General features: G+C 37.7%; 1 protein-coding gene across 1 annotated transcript in view; it reads right to left on the bottom strand.

Moving 5' to 3' along the window:
• MAN1A1 (mannosidase alpha class 1A member 1) overlaps positions 1 to 24593 on the bottom strand; it is a 692509-nt gene that overhangs the window by 434361 nt on the left and 233555 nt on the right. Inside the window, exon 3 of the mRNA XM_053710788.1 lies at positions 4935 to 5050. Within this exon, the coding sequence (XP_053566763.1) occupies positions 4935 to 5050 (116 nt within the window). The remainder of the gene's footprint in view (positions 1 to 4934; positions 5051 to 24593) is intronic.

Here is a 24593-nt window from a genome sequence, read left to right as displayed (position 1 = left end):
AGACAGCCCCATGATCACGTGCTTTTTTTTTATTAGCTTTCACAACAAGATAGTGCTAGTTCATGTGAGCCATATAGATAACTGTGCTCACGCCTGTGTGTTCTAACAACAGCACTAATTGGCTTAAATGCAAGTCAATAGATAATAAATAAAAAGTCATGTGATCAGGGGGCTGGCAGAAGATGCTTAGATACAAGGTAATCACAGAGATAAAAAGTGTATTACTATAACCGTGTTTTCTGTGCCAAACTGGGGAATGGGTAATAAAGGGATTATCTATCTTTTTAAACAACAACATTTTTTGAGTTGACTGTCCCTTTAACTATACTCAAGTTAATAATCTTTATGATGTCCAAACATTTAAGCTATAACAGATTATTGCTTTAAACATGTTGAATGGAGACAAAACTCCAGATTTTGCTACATTGTTTTCAAAACTGGCACCAGCAGATTTCACAAGGTGCCAACTGCAGGGCTTTAAAAGCCTTTACTTAGTTCATAACCACCATGTAACCATCAACATAAGCACCAAGCAAACATCTACCTACCAGCCAAACAGGCGACTGATTACATTGGGATAAAAAAAAGAAAACAAATGCTAAAAAGTATTTTTCCAACAGTTTTTTTTTTACTGCAAATTTACAAAGCTTTAGAATCTACCTTTAGTTTTGCTTTTTTGCCTTTGCAGTAGTTTTACTTGAAGACTCATTTTACATAAGCTGCATAAGAGAAATCAACTCAAAAGTCTTAAAAGGTGAATTTACACTGCAGTACAATAAGCACTACTCTAGAAATATCAGACTTTAGTAAATTAGGAACTTATGGAAACGTGAAGCTGTACCAATTCACTACAAAGGTTTTGGCATCACTGATCCTCCTGAACAGTGCTACCCAACCTTTTAGGATTTGGGACTCCCATTGCATAATTCTTGTGCTGCCACTTATTTTAAATTTAAAGGGACATTCTGGTCAAAATTTAAATGCACATCGATTAATTACATTTTGGATAGAAACATATTTGCAATATACATGCATGGTCAAAAAGGCTTCTTTTACAAGTTATTGTTTTAAACCTAACATTTTTTCTCTGCACGTGCATGTGAAGCATAGCTAGACAATCTTATTACACCTGCTTTTGAAATACTGCAGCTCCTCAGACAGCCAGTGAGACTTCTATCGTATCAGCAATTAAAAAATTAAGTCATTACCAGATGCTACAAGCACCAGCTCGCTTAGCAAGTGCTGTGTTTGACAAAATGCTGGTGCATGGTGCATACTTAAATATACTTTTCAAACAGCTATAGCTTTTATTAGAAGCATTTTTTCTAATACATGCATATTACAAAAGTTCATAATTCAAACAATAAATGCATCCACATGGATTCCAAGTTTGGCTGGAATGTCCCTTTAAGTGACATCTTGAGGACTCCACAAACATGAATTAAAATAAATATACTGTGAAGAAAAGAAGAAGTATATATAAGCAACTGCATCTCTACAAATAACCTGGAAATATGGCAAAACATACTATTGACATTTTTGGATAATTTGAGCCTCCGTCCAGATGACATGCAACATCAGTTAGATAGAGACTGGGGATAAAAAAAAGATTCTCCTGTTTGGAGAGAAATGGTAGTGCAGACTTCACAAGGGCAGAACCTGAAAGTCTCAGAGAGATGAGAGATGCCTCCCATAAAGCTCTCCGCACAGATGAGATGATCCAAAATGTTCCTCCAGCACTATCACAAGAATCTAGACAGGCAAATGTAGCTATACTTGTCTAAGGGGTGTTCTCTGCATTCCTGTATAAAAAGAGACAAGCCCAGTGAAAGAGACACAAGCCCAGTGCATTATAGCACTGCATGAGAGTTCTGTTACACTTTGAGCTTTGTATTTTATATTACTTTACACTTCAGATTGGGTCCTTTCAGTATTATTACATTTAAAGGGTCAGTATACACCAATTGTTATATAACTGCATGTAATAGACACTACTATAAAGAATAATATGCACATATACTGATCTAAAAATCCAGTATAAAACCCTTTAAAAACTTAGCTTCAGAAAATGGGAGGGACAGAGCAGTTCCCTGGGCTGAACAGGAGAGTTCCCAGGTTATGCCTGAAGCTCTCACAATTCTTGTGAAATTCTGTAAGCATTTAACACAAGCTGGTCTCACTGAATTACCTTGCCAGCGATATGCAGGTGAAGTTTGCTCAAAATTCACAATACACTTATTTAAAGGTACATTATACGCCTAAATTTTGTGTGCGCTAAAGTTTTTAAATGTACTATGTTATGGATGTAGGTCAATTGGTAAACTTTTTGAAAGTATATATATATATATATATATATATATATATATATATATATATATATATATATATATATATATATATATATATATATATATTATTATTATTTTTAATAATAAAGATGCATTTTTTCACATTACTCTCCAAACCCAAGCTGCTTGTTTGGAGACAAATAGTCAACCCTAGCTTATCCCCTCCCTTCTCTAAGCTGCTCGCCCCGTGACACTCAACAGGTTTCTTGCACTCCAGTGTGCATGTGAGGATTCCCCAGTGATGTAAGCAAAGACGTCTGCGGCACTGCAATGTCTGTTGCGAGCATGATAAAAGCTTGTACACAGTGTAGCCGCACATGGGTTGTTGTGACCGGGTTTCACCCTGTATGTACAAATGCTCATGCACAAGGAGAATGATGTACCTGTGTGAGCTCCGGCATGTAAACACATGCATGCTTGTAATAGGGACATATTAAAAAAACAAATTACCATATCCCACGCTATTGGACATGAGGCGTGCTGACGTGTGTTCAAATGGCTCTTCTCTAAGGGCGGAGCTTGATTGTGTCGAACAGAAGCTGCAACTAAATTAAAACATGCTATATAATAGCATAATTTGATCCCATGACGTTGTGATCATATTACATACTCACTATGGATGTTTCCATTAGCATTATAAAACGTTTTTGGCATACTGGTCCTTTAACTAACAAAAAAGTAATATATACTAAACTATAGGGAAAAGCAAGTTAAATTGTAGTGAAAACATTTCAGCTTAACTTGTAATTTGCTGCAAACCGAGACTTTATACAAACCTCAGGGTTTCTCCTCTTAAAGGGACACAAAATCCAAATTTTTTTCTTTCATGGTTCAGATAGAGCATGCAATTTTAAGCAACTATATAGGAGTACTATTATAATTTTTTTTCTCCGTTTTCTTGCTATCTTTATTTTAGAAAAAGCAGGAATGTAAGCATAGGAGCTGGCCTTTTTTTGGTTCAGCACCTGGGTAGTGCTTGATGTAGCCACCAATCAGCAAGCGCTACCAAGATGCTGAACCTAAAATGGACTGGCTACTAAGCTTTCACTCCTGCTTTTCAAATAAAGATACCGAGAACACAATGTAAAAATTATAATAGGAGAAAATTAGAAAGTTGCTTAAAATCTAAATCAAGAAGAATGTTTTTTTTTTTTTAGTATCCCATTAAGTGTAAAATAAAATACAAAGCCCACCACTTAAATTCAGCAGAACTTTCATGTCATGCTGTGCTATATTGCACTGGGCTCGTCTCCTTTCACATACAGAAATGCAGGGAACGCACCTTGGAGAAGCAAAGCAAAATCAGACGTTTTAGAATTTCCCTAGGGATCCCGCAGTGCTGGAGGATCATTTTATATCATCTCGCCTACACAGAGAGGTTTATATCATCATCAAGCCTATAGTATGAATGCATAGATCAGTGTGTAAACGCATTTACATCCCATTGCACCAGGGCCATTCTTTAATCACTAAGGCGTTCTGGATTAAAGGGACATAAATCCCCAAATGTTTCTTTCAGGATTCAGATTGAACATACAATTTTAAACAACTTTCCAATTTACTTCTATTATCAATTTTTCTTTGTCCTTCTTGTTCTCCTTTGTTGAAAAGCACCAAACTAGATATCTCTTAAACGAAGAATAACAGAATGAAGCACATTTGATAGAGATACACTGGAAACTTTTATTAAATTGTATTCTCTAACTGAATCATGAAAAAAATGTCCCTTTAAAAGGGACACTGAACCCAATTTTCTTCTTTCATGATTCAGATAGAGCATTACATTTTAAGCAACTTTCTAATTTACTCCTATTATCAAATTTTCTTCGTTCTCTTGCTATCTTTAATTGTAAAAGCAGGAATGTAAATCTTAGCAGCCAGCCAATTTTAGGTTCAGGACCATGTATAACGCTTGCTTATTGGAGGCTTAAATTTACCCACTAATAAGCAAGCATAACCCAGGTTCTCAACCAAAAATGGGCAGGCTCCTATGCATCATATTCCTGCCTTTTAAATAAAGATAGCAAGAGAACGAAGAAAAATTGATAATAGGAGAACATTAGAAAGTTGCTTAAAATTACATGCTGTATCTGAATCATGAAAGAAAAAATTTGGGTTTAGTGTCCCTTTAAGTTATTTTTCCCAGATGAGATGTATGTTGTATACATTTAATTTACAATTAAGTACTTATTGACAATAGCTGTATAGTATACATCAGCAAATAGAATAGCTTTCTTTACTAAAGCCTCTTGTCTGTACCAATACTAACTTGCTGGTTTAATATTCTGCCTATACTATAACACTGATGTCATCAGTCATAATTTGCTTAATTTCCCAACTTCAAAATCTAAGCTAAACAGAATATCAGTATAAGAAAATTACAGCATATTGTGATAGACCACAATGCCATATATAAATAGAGCAGTTTACAATGTATGAAGAGGTTTTATGTTTGTGAGTAAATTATTAGTTTTTTTTAATTTAAAAAGGGTATATTTCCTGAAAAAGGTTGTAAAACACGGATTCAGTATAATGGCTCTAACATTGCAGAATACTCAGCATTACAGAAAGCTATGATCAACTCACCACATTAAACTCCAAGTTTTTCTCCACCCACTCCTTTGCTTCTTTAAATTCATCCTTCATTTCCATGATGAACAATGTGTCAAGGGCATCCACTATAGTTGCTCCTTGGATATTACCTGAAACAGATAACAAATGCCACTGAGTCATGAAGCAAAAAAAGAAAAAAAAAAGCTTTTTGTTAAGACCAATGACTGAAAATACAGCAGCAGTAGTACATACTCATATACAGTACATAGTTACCTATAGAACAAAAACATTTAAACAAATATTAATTGCATGTTATTGTGGTGCAAGAATACATTTTGTAGAACAGGTCTTAAAGGGACAGTCTATAATAGATTTGTTATTGTTTAAAAAGATAAATAATCCCTTTATTACCCATTCCCCAGTTTTGCACAACCAACACAGTTATATTAATATACTTTTTACCTCTGTGATTACCTTGTATCTAAGCATCTTCTGATCACATGACTTTGCATTTATTATCTATTGACTCGCATTTTAGCCAATTAGTGCTGTGTTGTGCTGACTCTTAAATAACTCCTCGGGCGTGAGCACAGTGTTATCTATATGGCTCACATGAACTAGCAGTCTCCTGTTGTGATAAGCAAATAAAAAAGCATGTGGTAAGAGGCTGTCTGTAGTGGCTTAGTAACAGGCAGACAGAGGTTTAAATGTTATAAAATATATTAATATAACAATGTTGGCTGTGCAAAGCTTGGGAATGGGTAGTAAAGGGATTATCTATCTTTTTAAACAATAACAATTTTAGTGTAGACTGTCCCTTTAAGGAACATTTGATAAATATTGCAATGTAATTACAGTACATATTAATGTTTACATTCACAAGATATTTTTAATGCCATTTTAAAAGGATATGAAACAATTTTTTTCTTTCATGATCCAGATACATTTAGCTACCAATAGGCAAGCGCTGCTCAGGTGCTGAACCAAAAATGGTCTGACTCTTAAAGGGGCAGTATACTGTAAAATAGTTTTTCCCTTAAAAAGGGACAGTCTACACCAGACTTTTATTGTTTAAAAAGATTTATTTTTACCCATTCCCCAGTTTTCCATAACCAAGACAGTTCTATAAATACACTTTTTTACCTCTGTGATTAACTTGTATCTAAGCCTCTGCAAACTGACCCCTTATTTCAGTTCTTTTGACAGACATCTATTTTAACCAAGCAGAGCTGGCTCACCTGAACTCCACGTGCGCGAGCACAGTGTTATCTATATGACACACATGAACTAACACCCTCTAAAGGTGAAAAACCCTCAAAATGCCCTAAGAGAAGAGGCGGCCTCCAAGGGCTTAGAAATTAGCAAATGAACCTCCTAGGTTTAGCTTTCAACTAAGAATACCAAGAGAAAAAAGAAAAATTTGTGATAAAAGTAAATTGGAGGGGGGCGGAGCTAGCTGCCTAACAGAGGACGCATACACGGAGAGCTCCGCACTAAAATTAGTAAAACTAAGTTAATTTTCACCAAAGATCCCTGACCTATTGTTTTTTAAGGGTCAGTACTAGATACCCGGTCTTGTGGAACATTACCACCCTGTCGATTCACACCAGATACAGGTCTGCCCAGACTTACGCTTCCCGCAACGCTGGTCTGGGTAAAAATAGAGGCGGGTGCCTGCCAGCAGTCAAGAGGCTAAACGCTTAAGATCTACTGACCAACATCTCCGGAGGGTCGGGCCTCCGCGCCGGAGAGTGTGTTGCTTGAGCAGTGTCTCTGGAGGGACCTCGTCGGGTGCAGTGTAGGCGCCCATTCTCCAACCACTTACCGGACTTCATCTGGGGCTCAGATATTACTGCCTCCTTTTCCGGTTGCCGGGACTGTAGGGGGATTGGAGGTTGACCGCACCCTTGCCTTTACCTTCCGGACCGTCTTCCGAGCAGAGGGAGCTTGCAGGAATTGGCTGCAGACGAAGTGGAGAGAACGGCGGTCATCTTGCTTCTTCCTTCAGACCTACAGCCCACTTGCATTTAGATCACAGCGTGGAGATTCTGTGTGGCACTTGGGAGCGAAGGAGCCCAACTCTGCCTGGTTCAGAGTCATCAGTGAGCCTATCAAGGAGATCGTCTAGAACCCTCATACCTGCCTTGGCTTTGGGGTAAGACTAAAGGTGCTAATCATAACGCAAAACACAGCCCCTACTATACTGTCCTTATTATTGGAGCTCTGGGTACACTTAGCTACCATTTCCTCATTGACACCCTTGTATACACAAGTACCAGCGGCCCCCTTTCCCTACAGTAATTTTTGCTTACTGTATAGTTCCCAGAGGCTGGGGTCTGACCTGCAAGATTAATTCCAGGATTTCAGGAAGTACACAGAGGCCTCTCTCCAACCTCACTGGACACTAGGCAGCCCTCTTTCTGGGTGCACTACCTTTTTGCCAGCAGCCCACCTACTGTTTCCTAGCTATATTCTGTACTCTACTTGCATATTAGGAATAAAGAGGAACTCGCCAATTAGTGGATTTTCCCGCCATAGGTGTATAGACTCTAATCACTGCTTGCTAACCCTATCTCAGCAAGCACAGAGGTTTATTTATTCTTTTGCAATATCACATACTGTGTTCTGTACATCAGCTGGCACCTTTGCCAATTGGAACTTTTGGCTCCCCCTGTAGTCCAACACCAGAAGGGGTCCATTAGATCTTTCAACAACCCCCACAAGTATTGACCTGGACTCCCTAATCCCTACCCGAGTAGCATGGACTAATATTGTATTCACATATAGCTGCTGCGCCAGCATAGGTGTTCCTCGGCTGGTAGCCCAGGTTGTAGTGTTTTTATGACATCTGCCTTAATAATTTCTTTCTACAGGTACTTTTCGTTCTAGGTTACTAGCTGTTACGTCAGCCAGCCTGTATTCTGGATGTCACCCCAGCCGTGGTGTTCTGTATGCTGACTAACTTAATTTTTCAATCTTTTAGGGGGCATATTTACTGTATTTACTGTCTTTACAAACTTATTATTTAACAAAAGGTTCAGTTTAAGTGTCACAGGAGTGTAACTTCTTTGTGATTGCCCCCTCACCTCCCCGCTCCCGCCCAGCTTGTCTGGGTGGGTCACTCCCAACTCCCTTACCAAATTATTGGTTATATAGTTTAATCAGATCTACATCAGCTCACTCGCTGAACTGCCCAGGTACATATAGCCTACTCATTGTCAACAGATATAGTGTTATAGTTCCCCAATAATACCCCCGTGCAAACACCGACGGTGGGATACACCCCACCAGACATGCCTTTTTTCTTTTTTATCTTTGTGTGTGTGTTGCAGCCAGGGGGTTTCTAGCCGGCCCTCCCTTTCCGGCTCAACCTGTCTGAGTTGGTCACTTCCCCTTTTCCCTTCCTTCGTGTCATATCCCCTGTTCCCGGGCCGGCTGGGAGTTCGTGGGTTGTAGGGATCTCCTTGCTAAACTTGTGCCTGGGAGGTTCTTGCCGACTCCTGCCTCTGCGTAGTGGCTCCCCCTGCCTCTTTCTTTGCGGGTAGAATTCTGGTCCTAATCTGACCGCTGCAATGAGGGGGTAGGAGCCGGGTGGAACCTCTTGGCCTCACTCCTTAAGCACATGATCATTCTCGTTAAGTGTAATTATTGTGCCTAATTAAAATGTAATTAACCCTGACCGTCTAATTTAGCCATATATAGTCTTGTCTACCTAATATTTTGTTCTCAGGCTTGCTCCTTTGGTGGCCGACCGGTCACTCAGATACAACCAAAATATGCCCCACACCTCCAGGTGTCAACCCAGGACCCCTGGACCAACTAAGAAAACGGTTCTAGACCATTTTACGCAACCAATCAGGAGACTTGAAGAAGACTCGCATAAAGATCTAAGCGAATCGGAATCTGTAGACGAGAGGTCCCAACCTGATGTTGCTCCACTCTCCCGATCCCAACACTATATCACAGAAGAGACCCTTGAAAAAATGTTTGCCCAGCAAACACGTTGCATTACAAAGGAAATTCAAAGGAGCCATGCTGAGTTGAAGAAGGATATTTCAGAAATAGGGGATAGGGTGGACTGCCTGGAGAGAAAGCATAATGACATCACCATGGACCAGTCAAACCTGCTAGCGTATTCTGAGGCACTGTCAGACCAATTAAGTCAACTTGAATTTAAACTGGCAGATGTTGAAGACAGTGCCCGAAGGAACAATATCAGGTTCTGAGGAATACCGAAAGATGTCTCGTATGGACTTACAGAATTATTTATCAGAACTCTGACAACTTGTTGGATTCTACTGAAGGTATGACTACCACGATGGAGAGAGCTCACAGAGCCCTGTACCCAAGATCCGTCTCACAAGATAAACCTAGAGACGTCATTGTCTGCTTTCACAGCTTCCTTTTAAGGATAAGCTTATGCAGGATGCTTTCCGCAAACCATCATTAGCAGAGAAATTCCAAAATATTCAATTATTACCGGATCTGTCGGCTCACACACTGCAACATCGAAGACTGTACCAACCAGTCACTTTGGAACTTAGAAAGGCGGGCCTTAAGTACCGATGGGGCTACCCGGCCAAACTGATCATCTCGAAGGATAATCAAACTCACAGTGTCCTCGCTGGCCCAGGGGTCCACTTTACTTGCACAATGGGGCCTTACAAAAGGAAGTCTAATGGAACCTGCTCCTGTCAAGGCAAAGTTCAGAGCCACAGCACCCGATTGGCCTCCTAAAGATCAGCAGCCCAAAAGACAAAAAACGCAGCTATTGCAGGACTCTCAGGGACCTCCTGTATCTCCACGTTGATCACTAGAACCTACCTGGTGATGACTTCGCTCTCCTCTCTTGAATCTCTCTTCCTCCATCATAGATGGCAGGTGACCCTCAACATGAGAAGGATCTAAACCAGGTCTGTCTGAAACCAGATTACGGATGTATTCTGATAACTTGTTTATGTTTCTGCCTCTCTCTGTTATCGTTTGTGTTATATTAGGATTTTCTTTTTAAACAAAGCTGTTATCTGGCTGCATTGTATAAGTTTTCCTTAACAGAGTGCATCCAGAGCAAAGAGCTGTTTGAAGACAACAGTCAAATATGCAGTAGTGCTGCAAAGCAGCAGTGCATTGATTGTTTGGCTCTCAGATTTTTGCAAGCTCGTTCCCTAGCTTTTCAGTCTGCAAAACTGTTTTTCTCTGACTGTAAGATGTTCGTATGAGCAATGTATCTTTTTTATTACTACATTTCTATGTAAGACTAAGAGAAAAGGAAACAAATTAATTCAAGAGACATTTTACAATTACTTTTTTTGTCTGCAGCTAATTTGCAACGCAATTTTCAACTACTGCACTAGATTATAAAACTTTAAATATTGCTTTATTCTCCAGTTAACCAACACATTGCAATTGATCTGGTGCTTTAGTGTAACTGACAAATTTACAATTTTATTTCATTTAAAAAATGACTTGCAGAAACGTTTTCACTAAAAAAAACATCTTATTGCAGAAACTGAAGAAAAGTTCTGCCTTTGGGTACTGTAGGATGCCGTCCTAAGGGCGTTAAAGACCAGTGCTGTTAGGACGCCTGACGTCCTAACGGCATGAAGGGTTTAAAAAAAAAAAAACGGTTTATGACCTAGTTGTAACACAGTCCTGCATATTCTGTGAAAATCAAAATAAAGGACTTATACACACACAAATACACGTACACATATACACACACTATATATATACATACATATATATATATATATATATATATATATATATATATATATATATAATTTATTTTTTTGCATTTAATGACCTTTTCACTATATTATAAGAGAACGCTTAAATGGACAGTCAACACCAGTATTTTTGTTGTTTAAAAAGATAGATAATCCCTTTATTACCTATTCCCTAGTTTTGCATAACCAACACAGTTATAATACACTTTTTACCTCTGTGATTACCTTGTTTCTAAGCCTCTGCAAACTGCCCCCTTATTTCAGTTCTTTTGACAGACTTGCATTTTTAGCCAATCAGTGCTCACTCCTAAGAGATTCACATGCATGAGCTCAATGTTATCTATATGAAACGCATGAAATAACGCCCTCTAGTGAAAAACTGTCAACATGTGTTCAGATGAGAGGTGACCTTAAAAGTCTAAAACGTTAGCATATGAGCCTCCAAGGTGTAGCTTTCAACTAAGAGTACCAAGAGAACAAAGCAAAATTGGTAATAAAAGTAAACTGGAAAGCTGTTAAAAAAAAAAAAAAGGGCATATAATTACTACTCGACTGTCCCTTTAATTTGGTCACCAACACGAATCCTTTGAAATATTCTTTACAGCAATAATTATGTAAACTTGCAGTAACTCCATAACACATATTGTTCCTTAGGAAGCAGTTATATTTACAAGCAAGCCTCACAAACCTCAAACAGTTACAGATAAAGAGATAATAAACACATTGTAATTGCAAGAATGTTCTTTCTCTAACATACATAGCACTTCTCACGATGAGTAGAATGTTGCAGAAAATAATAAGTCTTTTGCAACTTTTCACATAGGCTGCTGTATCATCTGGAATTGGTATGAAAAATCCATGCAAAAATGTCACACAAAATATGTGCCTAGTCATGCTACTTAGGTTTTTAATGTGCTTGTTGGAGAATTCTATTGTAATCAACAAGGCAGCAGCACTCACAGAAAAGTATACAAAAAAATTCTCGCGTCAAGAATGATGCAATAAACTTTGGCATTTTGCGCCCTTGCAAGCCTAATTTTGCCCACGAAATTTAATGATAAAGCAGTCAATTTGAAAAAAAGACTATACCCCAGGTAAGAAAAATATTTTACTAAGTATGTTTTTTTCCCAAATATGAAACTGATAGTCTGCAAAAGGAAATATAGGTAAACCTGACTCATGGCAAATATAAGTACAATACATATATTTAGAACTTTATATTAATGCATAAAGTGCCAAACCATAGCTGAGAGTGTCTTAAGTAATGAAAACATACTTACCGAAAGACACCCATCCACATATAGCAGATAGCCAAACCAGTACTGAAACCGTTATCAGTAGAGGTAATGGAATATGAGAGTATATCGTCTATCTGAATAAGGGAGGTAGGAGATGAATCTCTACGACCGATAACAGAGAACCTATGAAATAGATCTCCCGCGAGGAAAACCATTGCATTCAATAGGTGATACTCCTTTCATATCCCTCTGACATTCACTGTACTCTGAGAGGAATCAGGCTTCAAAATACTGAGAAGCGCATGTCAAAGTAGAAATCTTAGCACAAACTTACTTCACCACCTCCATAGGAGGCAAAGTTTGTAAAACTGAATTGTGGGTGTGGTGAGGGGTGTTTTTATAGGCATTTTGAGGTTTGGGAAACTTTGCCCCTCCTGGTAGGATTTTATATCCCATACGTCACTAGCTCATGGACTCTTGCCAATTACATGAAAGAAAGTATAAAAATAGTACCAATGCTTCATGAGTACCATGAGTACTTTTTTCCCTTTCTTTTTTACATATAAAACCATGTTTTCGCTATATAAGCTGAATAAATTACATATTAAAAACTTTAACGTAAAGATCATGACGTTTACTTTTAAAACAAAGTATTTGACTGCACAGAGAAGAGTAATAAACTGTACTTTCTATGTCTTCCAATGAGATGAATACACTAGAGCTAGGAAAAAACAAAATGTATGCTTACCCGATACATGAATTTCACGATGGTGAGATTCCACGAGTCCTCACATGTGGGAATATTTCCATCATGAATACTAAGACGGCAAAAGACACCCCAAGACACCAGAAATTGTAATTCCTCCTGCTTCCCATGAACCTCAGTCATATATATATATATATATAGCCAAATAGATGAGGAAAATAGAAACCAGGAAAGAAAGCAAAGAAACAAGTGGAAAACAAGTACTGCCACCACCTGAACAAAAAGAAAGGGTGGGGCTCATTGGAAAGCATACATTTTAATTTCTTTCATCAGATGGTGAGAGTCCATAAGTCATCACATGTGGGAATCAATACCCAAGCCAGCCATGGAGTCCACAAGACCACCATGAATAGGAGGGCAAACAGTGAAGGCAGGAAGTTACTATTCAGGCACTTTGGCCCACAAAACTTTCCAACAAAGGCTGCATCAGAAGAAGAATACACATCAAAGTGATAAACCTAAATACAAGTGGGTAAAGAAGACCACACAGCAGCCTAAGGAAACACACGGATCAATAGAAGCCTCATTAAAAAAGGTAAAAGAAGAAGTAGCAACTGCTCTAGTGGAATGAGCAGCAATGTACTTAAAGGGGAGTGTTCCCCTTTATAAGCCTTGTAAATTAAGGCTGAGACCAGGCACAATACTGAGGCAGTTTGTTATTCAAGTGAGAAGCTATGAGACCTATCTCTGGCGAGTTCCTCCCTTATGACTGACATAAGACACTGCCATGATGCTGTGTGACTGGAATCTCAAAAAAGATTTTTGTCTGAGGTCAGGCCAACTCTGGAGAACTATGAAGATTGAAAAGAGACATGAAATCAATAATATATTATTATAATATTTTGGAGATCCGAAACAGACCGAAAAGTACCCTTTTCTTTCTTATTATAAAGATATTTGAATAAAACCCATAGTTTAATTCTGAAGTTGGAACTGGAGTATTCACTTCTATTAATTCCAGGTTTCTCACACAAGCCAAGAAAGCTTGAACCTTTAAAGGATCTCGACGTACTCAAGAAAGAACGAATATTCCCTGAGGAGGCCTTGAACAAAAAAACATTTAATACCCTGGAAAATAATTTACCCAGGGATTCTGAACAGATCTCTACCAAGCTTTTTTTAAAAATTCAATCTGCCCCCCACCACAGACTGAGCTGGTATGGGAGCTGCACCTTCATGCGTTCTTGCGAGCTGGGGTAGGCTTCTTGGACTGTTTATTTTTGGATTTGGAATAACCAGAACTCTGGGCAGAGGGGAAATCTAACTGAGCCTTAGATTTCCAAAAAGTACAAAAACACCCACATTTCTTATTCTGGGGCAGAAAAGCTCCCTTACACTCATTGACTGCGGAAATATTAGTATCCAGTTTAGGCCCAAACAGAGTTTTACCCTGAAAAGGGAGAGAAAGCAGTCTGCATTTGGAAACCATCTCAGCAGACCAATATTTAAGCCACAAGACTCGCCAACCTAAAATAGTTAATGTAGTATTCTTAGCATTAATGCAAATCATTTCTACTGCTGCATCACAAAGAAAGGAATTTTCTGTTTTCAGGAGATTAATCCAGAATCTCATCCAGAGATGAAAGATTATCAGACCACACAGCAATGGTAGCAGAGACAAAGGCTACAACTGACTGAAGGTCTAAACATAAAACCTGCAAGCTGAAAGGATCTCCTATAAAAACCTTCAAGTTTTCTTTAAGCTAACCAGTAACATTACAGATTACTTTCCCTCCCCTTTTTTCCCCTGGACACCACTAAGCTAGCTAGTCCTACGAGCCATTTCTACCTCCTACGTTCCGATTCACTGGTTTTCTTATAAAGAGCCAATTGCATAAATTGTGCTAACTCGAATATTACCTCATGCTACTTAAGTTCAACATTTAACAATGTTAAAAGAAATACAAAACCTAACCTTTGAGCTTTTGGAATATAGACAAAGTTGTTCAACTCATCGTCATAATCATGGACAATGTTCCCTTCCTAAGATTAACTTTTCATATATACAGGACTTCTTCAGACGCAGACCTAGGTAACATTTATGTAGATTGATGTTCACTATAAACATGGTTTATTTTTATTCTTTTTTAATAAAGCTCATTTAAAAAATAAAAAAGCCTTTCTATCTAAACTATCCTTTAAAGAGGAAATATCCAACAATGGACTAGCGCTTGGCCAATGTGGAAATAGGTGTGTCTACCTTAAGAACAGTTTCCCAGATCTCTGTATTAACAGAAGGGTGAGGAAACCGATTTCAATTTGGTAGATGGAACAAAAGGAATATTTGGCTTCTGCCATTCCTTATAAATAATTTCAGAAACTGAATCAGGCACAGGAAAAGAGGAAGGTTGCTTAGGTGTTGCCATAAATGTATCAATCCTATTAACAGGTTGCTCGACTAAAGCAGCACAATCCTCTACCTCTAAAGCAATTAAAACATCCTGCAATAATGCATGAAAATGCTCAAGCCTGAAATTAAAGGACATATCCTCTGTCACCACTTCACTTTCACCTCATTCCTCATCAAGGAGATAAAAGAAAATGACTAAGGATCATGGGAAGTGGGAGGGATTTAAAGCTCTGGTATGTTGGGGTGTCTTTTGCCTTCTTCCACACGTGATGACTTGTGGACTCTCACCATATATATATAAAATAATTATTTTCTTTCAAGTGTTGAACTACCATACTATACAGATGTAGCTTTAAACTACATAGTAAAATAGCTCTAAGCGGTTTAGAAGTGTACTAAATTGACATTTGCTTTTCATTGGCAGTATGATTTGTTAACTACAGAAATGACTTCTCCTAGGCTGCATTACACAATACTTGACTTGTCTTAAAGATGACTATTTACAATAACACTAAAATAACTCTTAAAGTACTAATCAATATCACAAAATCTATTTCAAATATGTTTCAAAATATTACTTAAATGGTCAAATCTGAACTCATCTATACACTGCTGTGTAATGATGTTTGTGTAATGATGTTTAGATACCATAAGGTAAACCAATAACAAATATTTCTTTTAGAGATCACAAGTATTTAAAATCAATAAGGTAATTACTTAGGTTGTTTGTGCTAGCTGGAGCCTAATCAAAGTTATATTTCTACTGTCAAACTGCCCAAGTGGAAAAGAATGAAGCCTCTGTCTGGGGTTGTAGTATAAAAGCTAAAAAAATGGAAAAACTAATAATTCCCTTGACATTTGTTCCAGTACAATAAATGTTCGCATAACATATGAATAATGTATCGTAAAAAAAAAGAATCTTGATTTTTTTGACAGCTCTGATCAATAATCGCACCCTCTAATATCAATGTTTTAGTAACAATTGTCAAAGTACAGTCGTAAAATAGCCTCTAATAACATGTAATATCTCCATACTGTGTCCCTGGTGACCCCCAATTACTGATTTGTTTGCAGTTGGTAGTCCCTATCACACTTCATATTTTTTAAATCTTAGGAGGAAACATTATTTCTTTCTCCAAAGGAAAAAAGATAAAGCATGCAATAAAAAAAACAACAACAACTTTCCAATGCATTTGTTATTACATTTGCTTTGTTCTTTTTGAAGCACGTCATTCACTAAAAGTGGTGTATGCAACAACGTTTGTAACAACATTATACATTGTTGAAAACGCAGCAAGTGGTAAAAAGCATAGAACATCTGCAATTAAATCCCCTACCCCACAGAATTTACATGAAACCCAAAACATTTCTTATGTGATTCAGACAGAGCATAACATTTAACTAAAGTTTTCAATTTACTCCTTTTATCAAATTGACTTAGTTCTCATGGTATTCTTTGCTGAAGAGTATAAATGAAAACTTTCCAAAGCGCCCGCTCCGACTGAGCATGTTCAAGAGTTCACAGTGTATACGTTTACAAGTCTGTGATTGGCTGTAAAATGATACAAGGGACTGACAAAATGAAGCACACTTTAAATGTGCCAGAAAAAATAAAAATAAACATCTACTGATTATTTAACCTTTTAAAGCCGTTATGCCGTTCTATTCCGTCATAATTAGACTGGGCTTTAAAGCCGTTATGACGGAATAGAACGTCATAGCTAACGGCTGTCCTGAAGCCTTCTGTGCTTTCAGGATTTGATCGCGGTCTGGAGGGCGTTCCTAGGGTTGTAGGGACGCCCCCCAGACTCGATCCAATAATTGAAATTGGTTTCAATTTGTCTACATCGGAACAGTTGTTCCGATGTAGGCACTTTAGCCCTGACACGAAAGGGTTAAAAAGCATCTGCTATTACTTTGTGGGGGGGTGAGGGGGGGTTATGCATTTGCTGATTGTCCTTCTGTATTTCATGACCCTTTAAATATTACACACGCACACGTAAACTATTTAACCAATTAATTATCAAAAATATACATGGAGCACCTATAAATAAACTGAGCTATAAATACACTAGGAACTTAATTCTTGGGTTTGTTTCTTTGAGAAATATTTAAGATAACTGTTTTTTATTAATTTTTCTATACACATAAACAATACTCTTACATTTATGGAGGTAAATAACAGTTTCATTTAGTCAGCAGCAAACGTATCTTGAGGAAAATATCAAGATATTTATTGTATGTTAAGGAATAGAACATTCTCTGTACTCTATACAAAGATAAAAGTTTAATCAGTTAATACTAATTATTCAATACACTAACACAAAGATAATAGTTTACCTCTTTTAAAAATGTATATGCAAGTGGTGTATGAAACGTACAGTATACTGATATAAATGGCAATTTCACCAAGTTTTAAAAAACGTGTGACACTATATATTTAATTCAAAAGGGTAACATCCTACCACATTTTTATTTGTCTTTGACAAATGATATCAAATGGATAGAAAAGTCAAAATTAAAATGTGCTTTAAATGCATTTAAATTTTAAATATATTCAACTACTATATGATTAACTCATGTTAAAGTCAAATGGGAGTGTGTGTGTATATCTGAGTGTCTGTGTGCTTGTCTGCATAATAATTTTTGTAAATGTTTAAGGGAGCCTCTTCAAGTGCGTTTCTGTGGGTGTATATGTGTTTATATGTGAATGTGTGCATTTCTGTGGCTTCTTGTCTTTGTTTTGGGTGCATGTGGTGCCTGGTTTAGTGTATGTTGTTTCCTATGTGTATATGGGGTCTGTTGGTGCTTGTATGTATGTGCATGTCAATGGGAGTCTGTATGTGGATGTACTTGGGTGCCTGTGTGTGATTATGTTGTGTGTGTGTATGTAGATGCCTGTGGCTGTCGGTAGGTTGGCATGTGAATGACTATGGGTGCCTCATATAAAAACTAAATGACGAGACATGAAAGAGGTCCAGGGATGCACTTTAGAATTAGAGATGGAGTTTTGCCTGGCAGCCAGATTCTCTAGACGCTGCACTGCCACCTGGGCCCCCGACTGCCAGAGCACAGCTGCCTCACCTCACAAAGCATTACGATCACTGTGAGGTGAGGTAGGTCTTTGTTATACAGTACTGGACTTTGAATAACACTTTTCCTTTTGCCTGAGATGAGTATTGTTTCAGATTGTTGCTTTTGTTTCATAGGAGAGTAGCAAGCTCAAACTACTACTTAATCAATAAAACAAGTGTAAATGTTTAGCATGGTTCATCAATATACAATTTTCACATGGAAGACTAGAAAATTCCCTGTTTACAGGCATTAAAATGTTATATATTTGGTTGTAATCACACAGTTAAAGGGACACTGAACCCAAACATTTTCTTTCGTGATTCAGATAGAGCATGCAATTTTAGGCAACTTTCTAATTTACTCCTATTATCAATTTTTCTTCGTTCACTTGCTATCTTTATTTGAAAAAGAAGGCATCTAAGCTTCTTTTTTGGTTCAGACACTACACAGCACTTTTTTATTGGTGGATGAATTTATCCACCAATAAGCAAGAATAACCCAGGTTATTCACCAAAAATGGGCCGGCATCTAAACTTACATTCTTGCATTTCAAATAAAGATACCAAGAGAATGAAGTATATTTGATAATAGGAGTAAATTAGAAAGTTGCTTAAAATTGCATGCTCTATCTGAATAACAAAAGAAAAAATTTGGGTTCAGTGTCCCTTTAAGGAGGCAACAGTATGTGAGACCAATACAAGTGTAAAAACAAAATTAAATATGATGCAAAAAATATTTAGGTGTGGATGTTTTTGCTTATTCTGGAGTTGGTGACTTACACAAGATTAATTATGACAAATAGAAGCAGAGGCATGCTATCCCACTTGGCTTCGAGAGATTGTGTTTACCCAGCAAGAAAACAATACTAAACACATATCAAGGATGTGTCTGAAGTCAAAAGAAGATCAAGGAGTGAGGATTTATATGGATTTCCTTCCACAATCAATGGACCTCAACTGCACTGAACATTGGCAAAGGAAAAAGGCAAAACACATTGTGGCATATCTAGGAACTCTCTGGGATGCTCTAAAGAGCTGGAATAATTTGGATGGTACCATTCTGCAACGCCAGAGACACGTATAAAAACATAACACATGGCATTAAAACACAACATAAATAAGTTAGAGTGACAGGCTGTAGATTGAATAAATATAGAATATATACATAAACACCACAACTTGCCACTCAGTGAACACTGATAGAATATTAAACTGCATAATGTGTATATCATTCTAAAAAGGTATGCAACATGTTCACAAAGGCTGCAAAACTTACTGTAAATACAGCTTATATTCATATGAATTCAACACAATGGTTACATACATTTATAGAACATCCAGGGTTATATAATGAACACATCACTTATAAATACCATAATTAAAGAGAATAAAAAAAAAACTAAAAAGTCAGTTAAAAATGGCTTATATTGGAAGAACGTGTGTTAACATTGTCCTTTTCCCAAATGTGTGTGCACAGTAACTTGAGACTGGTGTGTATGCCCTATGCCAGCTTTATTATGCGGCAGGTAGAAATCTCATTTTCTAAGGTGGTCTAATAAGGCCGAAACCGCTATCCTCTTGCTGTACCCTTCAATCTCTATTATGCCTAAAAGCTGCGTAGAGCTGCACTGCACTGCCATTATGGAATTGATGTTTAAAATTGATACAAGAAGATAAAATTGTGATGCATTTTGGAGATCATTTGCCTGTCAACTCCCAGAATACTGTGCTTCATTTGTAGTTTAGGATTTTCTGTTGAAAAATGTGCACCTGGCTTAAACAGTGATCTATGGTGTGTCAGCAAGCTCACGGTGGAGAGGGGTTTCCTCATCTTTTTACAGTAACTTATTTGCAACAGTGCCACATCCTTAAAGGGATAGTATAGTCAAAATTAAACTTTCATGATTCGGATATATCATGCCATATTAAGCAAGTTTCAAATTTACTCCTATTATCAATTTTTCTTTGTTCTCTTGGTATATTTATTTCAAAAAGGAATGTAAGCTCTACCCATGTGCTTAACCAAAAGATGGCTCCTAAGCTTACACTGTTGCTTTTTCAAATAATTATGCCAAGAGAATGAAGAAAAAATGATAATAGGAGTAAATTAGAAAGTTGCTTAAAATTGCATTCTCTATTTGAACCATGAAAGTTTAATTTTGACTAGACTATCCCTTTAAATGCATTTCATTAGTAGCTAGCAGCTGCTCAGAATCTTTAAAGGGATATTAAATTGTACTTTTTTTTTTTTTTTTCAAATGACATTGTACACTAGATTTTTCTTTGCATACATGTCTTGTAGATGATCCATTTATATAGCCCATCTAGGAGTGTTTGGTAGCAATGTATAGTTTTGCTTATTTTTTGTGTTGATTTTCGGACTCCTAAGCCCCAAAATGTCAGATGTAGACCAAGATCTACAGACTCCAGCTGCTACTGTTTGTGTAATCTGTCTTTTCATATGCAGGGAAGGGGGAGTGTGTGCTCTTCTAACTTTCTCAGCCCCTTTCACTGGGTGTCCCAGCTTAACCTCATCAACAGTGCTAAACTGGATGTTTCTAAGTAAGTTTTTAAAAGATTTTAAACTGGATTTTTACATCAGTATCTGTGCATATTCTTCTTTATAGTAGTTTCTATTACATGTAGTTATATGAAAATTGGTGTATACTGTCAGGTACAGGTTGACGCTTCATTCCAACCTCTACAAGCCATGGTAATGCATTTTTATAGACACAAACAGCATTATTACAAGAGTAAATAATATTGTCAGTATTCCATGTCACTGGACAGCGATTAACCAAGATGATTGTCTGATTAATTTGTTATACAAATTCATTAGGGATGTTTTACTGTCAACTCATGTGGCACTTTCCAAAGTTCATCTACTTCTTAATAAAAATTGCATAAATTAAGCACAACTCTCAACCATATTGGTTTACATACATTTCCTTTTTTTTAAAATAAGTAACTTTTTTTTTATTTTCTGTTCATCTGTACAGATGTACTAGAGCGGTAAAACTAAAACTGGTGTTAAACTGTCACTGTGATGGATGACAGACATTCCTGCTACACTATTTGCATGTGGCAATGACAGCACTGAACATTATGTTCTTTACACTGCTTTGTTTACTCAATGTATAGGAGATAAACATGCTTCCTTTTCATGTATATTCATTGTTGGTTGTTGGCAATGAGAGAATATCAGATGCAATAAGGAAGCTCTCAAAGTGCTGAGAAATGTGTTCCAACACCTCATAAAACAAGATCTACCCTTTCTAATAAAGGGTTGCATGTTCCCTCTAAAAGTTATAGGTTGCAACACTAGGCACAAGGTAACGAATTAAGTTTTAATAATAAAATACGCTTCTCAAAGCACATAAACTCACTCGGAATAAAATCATGAATGAAACAGCACATCCATTATTATTATTATTAATTTCAGGTATTTGTAGAGCGCCAACAGATTCCGCAGTGCTAATATATAAACTGCTGTTGCCCTGTGTGAAAGGAAACAGAGGACTATTCTGATCTGCCTGTAGCTGCTGTTATAATTTATATAATATTTCAGTGTCTCTCCTTGGGAATGCCCAAACGGACAGTTTGCAGAGGTGGGCACGCGGATCGTCGTGTGTGTGCTCACATGGGTTACCAACTAACAGCTTCTACGCGTTTCGCCTGACAGCAGACTTTTTCAAGAAGAAGTTCAGATCTAAAAAGTTTTCATAAGTCTATTTAGAACCTCTTGTAACAGCGCCCTCATAAGGTGACTTATTCTAACATAATTTATGTAAGAACTTACCTGATAAATTCATTTCTTTCATATTAGCAAGAGTCCATGAGCTAGTGAGGTATGGGATATACATTCCTACCAGGAGGGGCAAAGTTTCCCAAACCTCAAAATGCCTATAAATACACCCCTCACCACACCCACAATTCAGTTTAACGAATAGCCAAGAAGTGGGGTGATAAGAAAAAAGTGCGAAAGCATATAAAATAAGGAATTGGAATAATTGTGCTTTATACAAAAAAATCATAAGCACCACAAAAAAGGGCGGGCCTCATGGACTCTTGCTAATATGAAAGAAATGAATTTATCAGGTAAGTTCTTACATAAATTATGTTTTCTTTCATGTAATTAGCAAGAGTCCATGAGCTAGTGACGTATGGGATAATGATTACCCAAGATGTGGATCTTTCCACGCAAGAGTCACTAGAGAGGGAGGGATAAAATAAAGACAGCCAATTCCTGCTGAAAATAATCCACACCCAAAATAAAGTTTAATGAAAAACATAAACAGAAGATTCAAACTGAAACCGCTGCCTGAAGTACTTTTCTACCAAAAACTGCTTCAGAAGAAGAAAATACATCAAAATGGTAGAATTTAGTAAAAGTATGCAAAGAGGACCAAGTTGCTGCTTTGCAAATCTGATCAATCGAAGCTTCATTCCTAAACGCCCAGGAAGTAGAAACTGACCTAGTAGAATGAGCTGTAATCCTTTGAGGCAGAGTTTTACCCGACTCGACATAGGCATGATGAATTAAAGATTTCAACCAAGATGCCAAAGAAATGGCAGAAGCTTTCTGGCCTTTTCTAGAACCGGAAAAGATAACAAATAGACTAGAAGTCTTTCGGAAAGACTTAGTAGCTTCAACATAATATTTCAAAGCTCTAACAACATCCAAAGAATGCAACGATTTCTCCTTAGAATTCTTAGGATTAGGACATAATGAAGGAACCACAATTTCTCTACTAATGTTGTTTGAATTCACAACTTTAGGTAAAAATTCAAAAGAAGTTCGCAACACCGTCTTATCCTGATGAAAAATCAGAAAAGGAGACTCACAAGAAAGAGCAGATAATTCAGAGACTCTTCTGGCAGAAGAGATCGCCAAAAGGAACAAAACTTTCCAAGAAAGTAATTTAATGTCCAATGAATGCATAGGTTCAAACGGAGGAGCTTGAAAAGCCCCCAGAACCAAATTCAAACTCCAAGGAGGAGAAATTGACTTAATGACAGGTTTTATATGAACCAAAGCTTGTACAAAACAATGAATATCAGGAAGATTAGCAATCTTTCTGTGAAAAAGAACAGAAAGAGCAGAGATTTGTCCTTTCAAAGAACTTGTAGATAAACCTCTCTCTAAACCATCCTGAAGAAACTGTAAAATTCGCGGAATTCTAAAAGAATGCCACGAAAAATGATGAGAAAGACACCAAGAAATATAAGTCTTCCAGACTCTATAATATATCTCTCTGGACACAGATTTACGAGCCTGTAACATAGTATTAATCACAGAGTCAGAGAAACCTCTTTGACCAAGAATCAAGCGTTCAATCTCCATACCTTTAAATTTAAGGATTTGAGATCCTGATGGAAAAAAGGACCTTGTGACAGAAGGTCTGGTCTTAGCGGAAGAGTCCACGGATGGCAAGAGGCCATCCGGACAAGATCCGCATACCAAAACCTGTGAGGCCATGCCGGAGCTACCAGCAGAACAAACGAGCATTCCTTCAGAATCTTGGAGATTACTCTTGGAAGAAGAACTAGAGGCGGAAAGATATAGGCAGGATGATACTTCCAAGGAAGTGATAATGCATCCACTGCTTCCGCCTGAGGATCCCGGGATCTGGAAAGATACCTGGGAAGTTTCTTGTTTAGATGAGACGCCATCAGATCTATTTCTGGAAGCTCCCACATTTGAACAATCTGAAGAAATACCTCTGGGTGAAGAGACCATTCGCCCGGATGCAACGTTTGGCGACTGAGATAATCCGCTTCCCAATTGTCTATACCTGGGATATGAACCGCAGAGATTAGACAGGAGCTGGATTCCGCCCAAACCAAAATTCGAGATACTTCTTTCATAGCCAGAGGACTGTGAGTCCCTCCTTGATGATTGATGTATGCCACAGTTGTGACATTGTCTGTCTGAAAACAAATGAACGATTCTCTCTTCAGAAGAGGCCAAGACTGAAGAGCTCTGAAAATTGCACGGAGTTCCAAAATATTGATCGGTAATCTCACCTCCTGAGATTCCCAAACTCCTTGTGCCGTCAGAGATCCCCACACAGCTCCCCAACCTGTGAGACTTGCATCTGTTGAAATTACAGTCCAGGTCGGAAGCACAAAAGAAGCCCCCTGAATTAAACGATGGTGATCTGTCCACCACGTTAGAGAGTGTCGTACAATCGGTTTTAAAGATATTAATTGAGATATATTTGTGTAATCCCTGCACCATTGATTCAGCATACAGAGCTGAAGAGGTCGCATGTGAAAACGAGCAAAGGGGATCGCGTCCGATGCAGCAGTCATAAGACCTAGAATTTCCATGCATAAGGCTACCGAAGGGAATGATTGTGACTGAAGGTTTCGACAAGCTGAAATCAATTTTAGACGTCTCTTGTCTGTCAAAGACAGAGTCATGGACACTGAATCTATCTGGAAACCCAGAAAGGTTACCCTTGTCTGAGGAATCAATGAACTTTTTGGTGAATTGATCCTCCAACCATGATCTTGAAGAAACAACACAAGT

This window comes from Bombina bombina, chromosome 4 (assembly GCF_027579735.1).
Source record: "Bombina bombina isolate aBomBom1 chromosome 4, aBomBom1.pri, whole genome shotgun sequence".
Taxonomy (NCBI): domain Eukaryota; kingdom Metazoa; phylum Chordata; class Amphibia; order Anura; family Bombinatoridae; genus Bombina; species Bombina bombina.
Note: the sequence above shows the minus strand (reverse complement) of the source record. Positions and strands in the feature narration are given on the sequence as shown.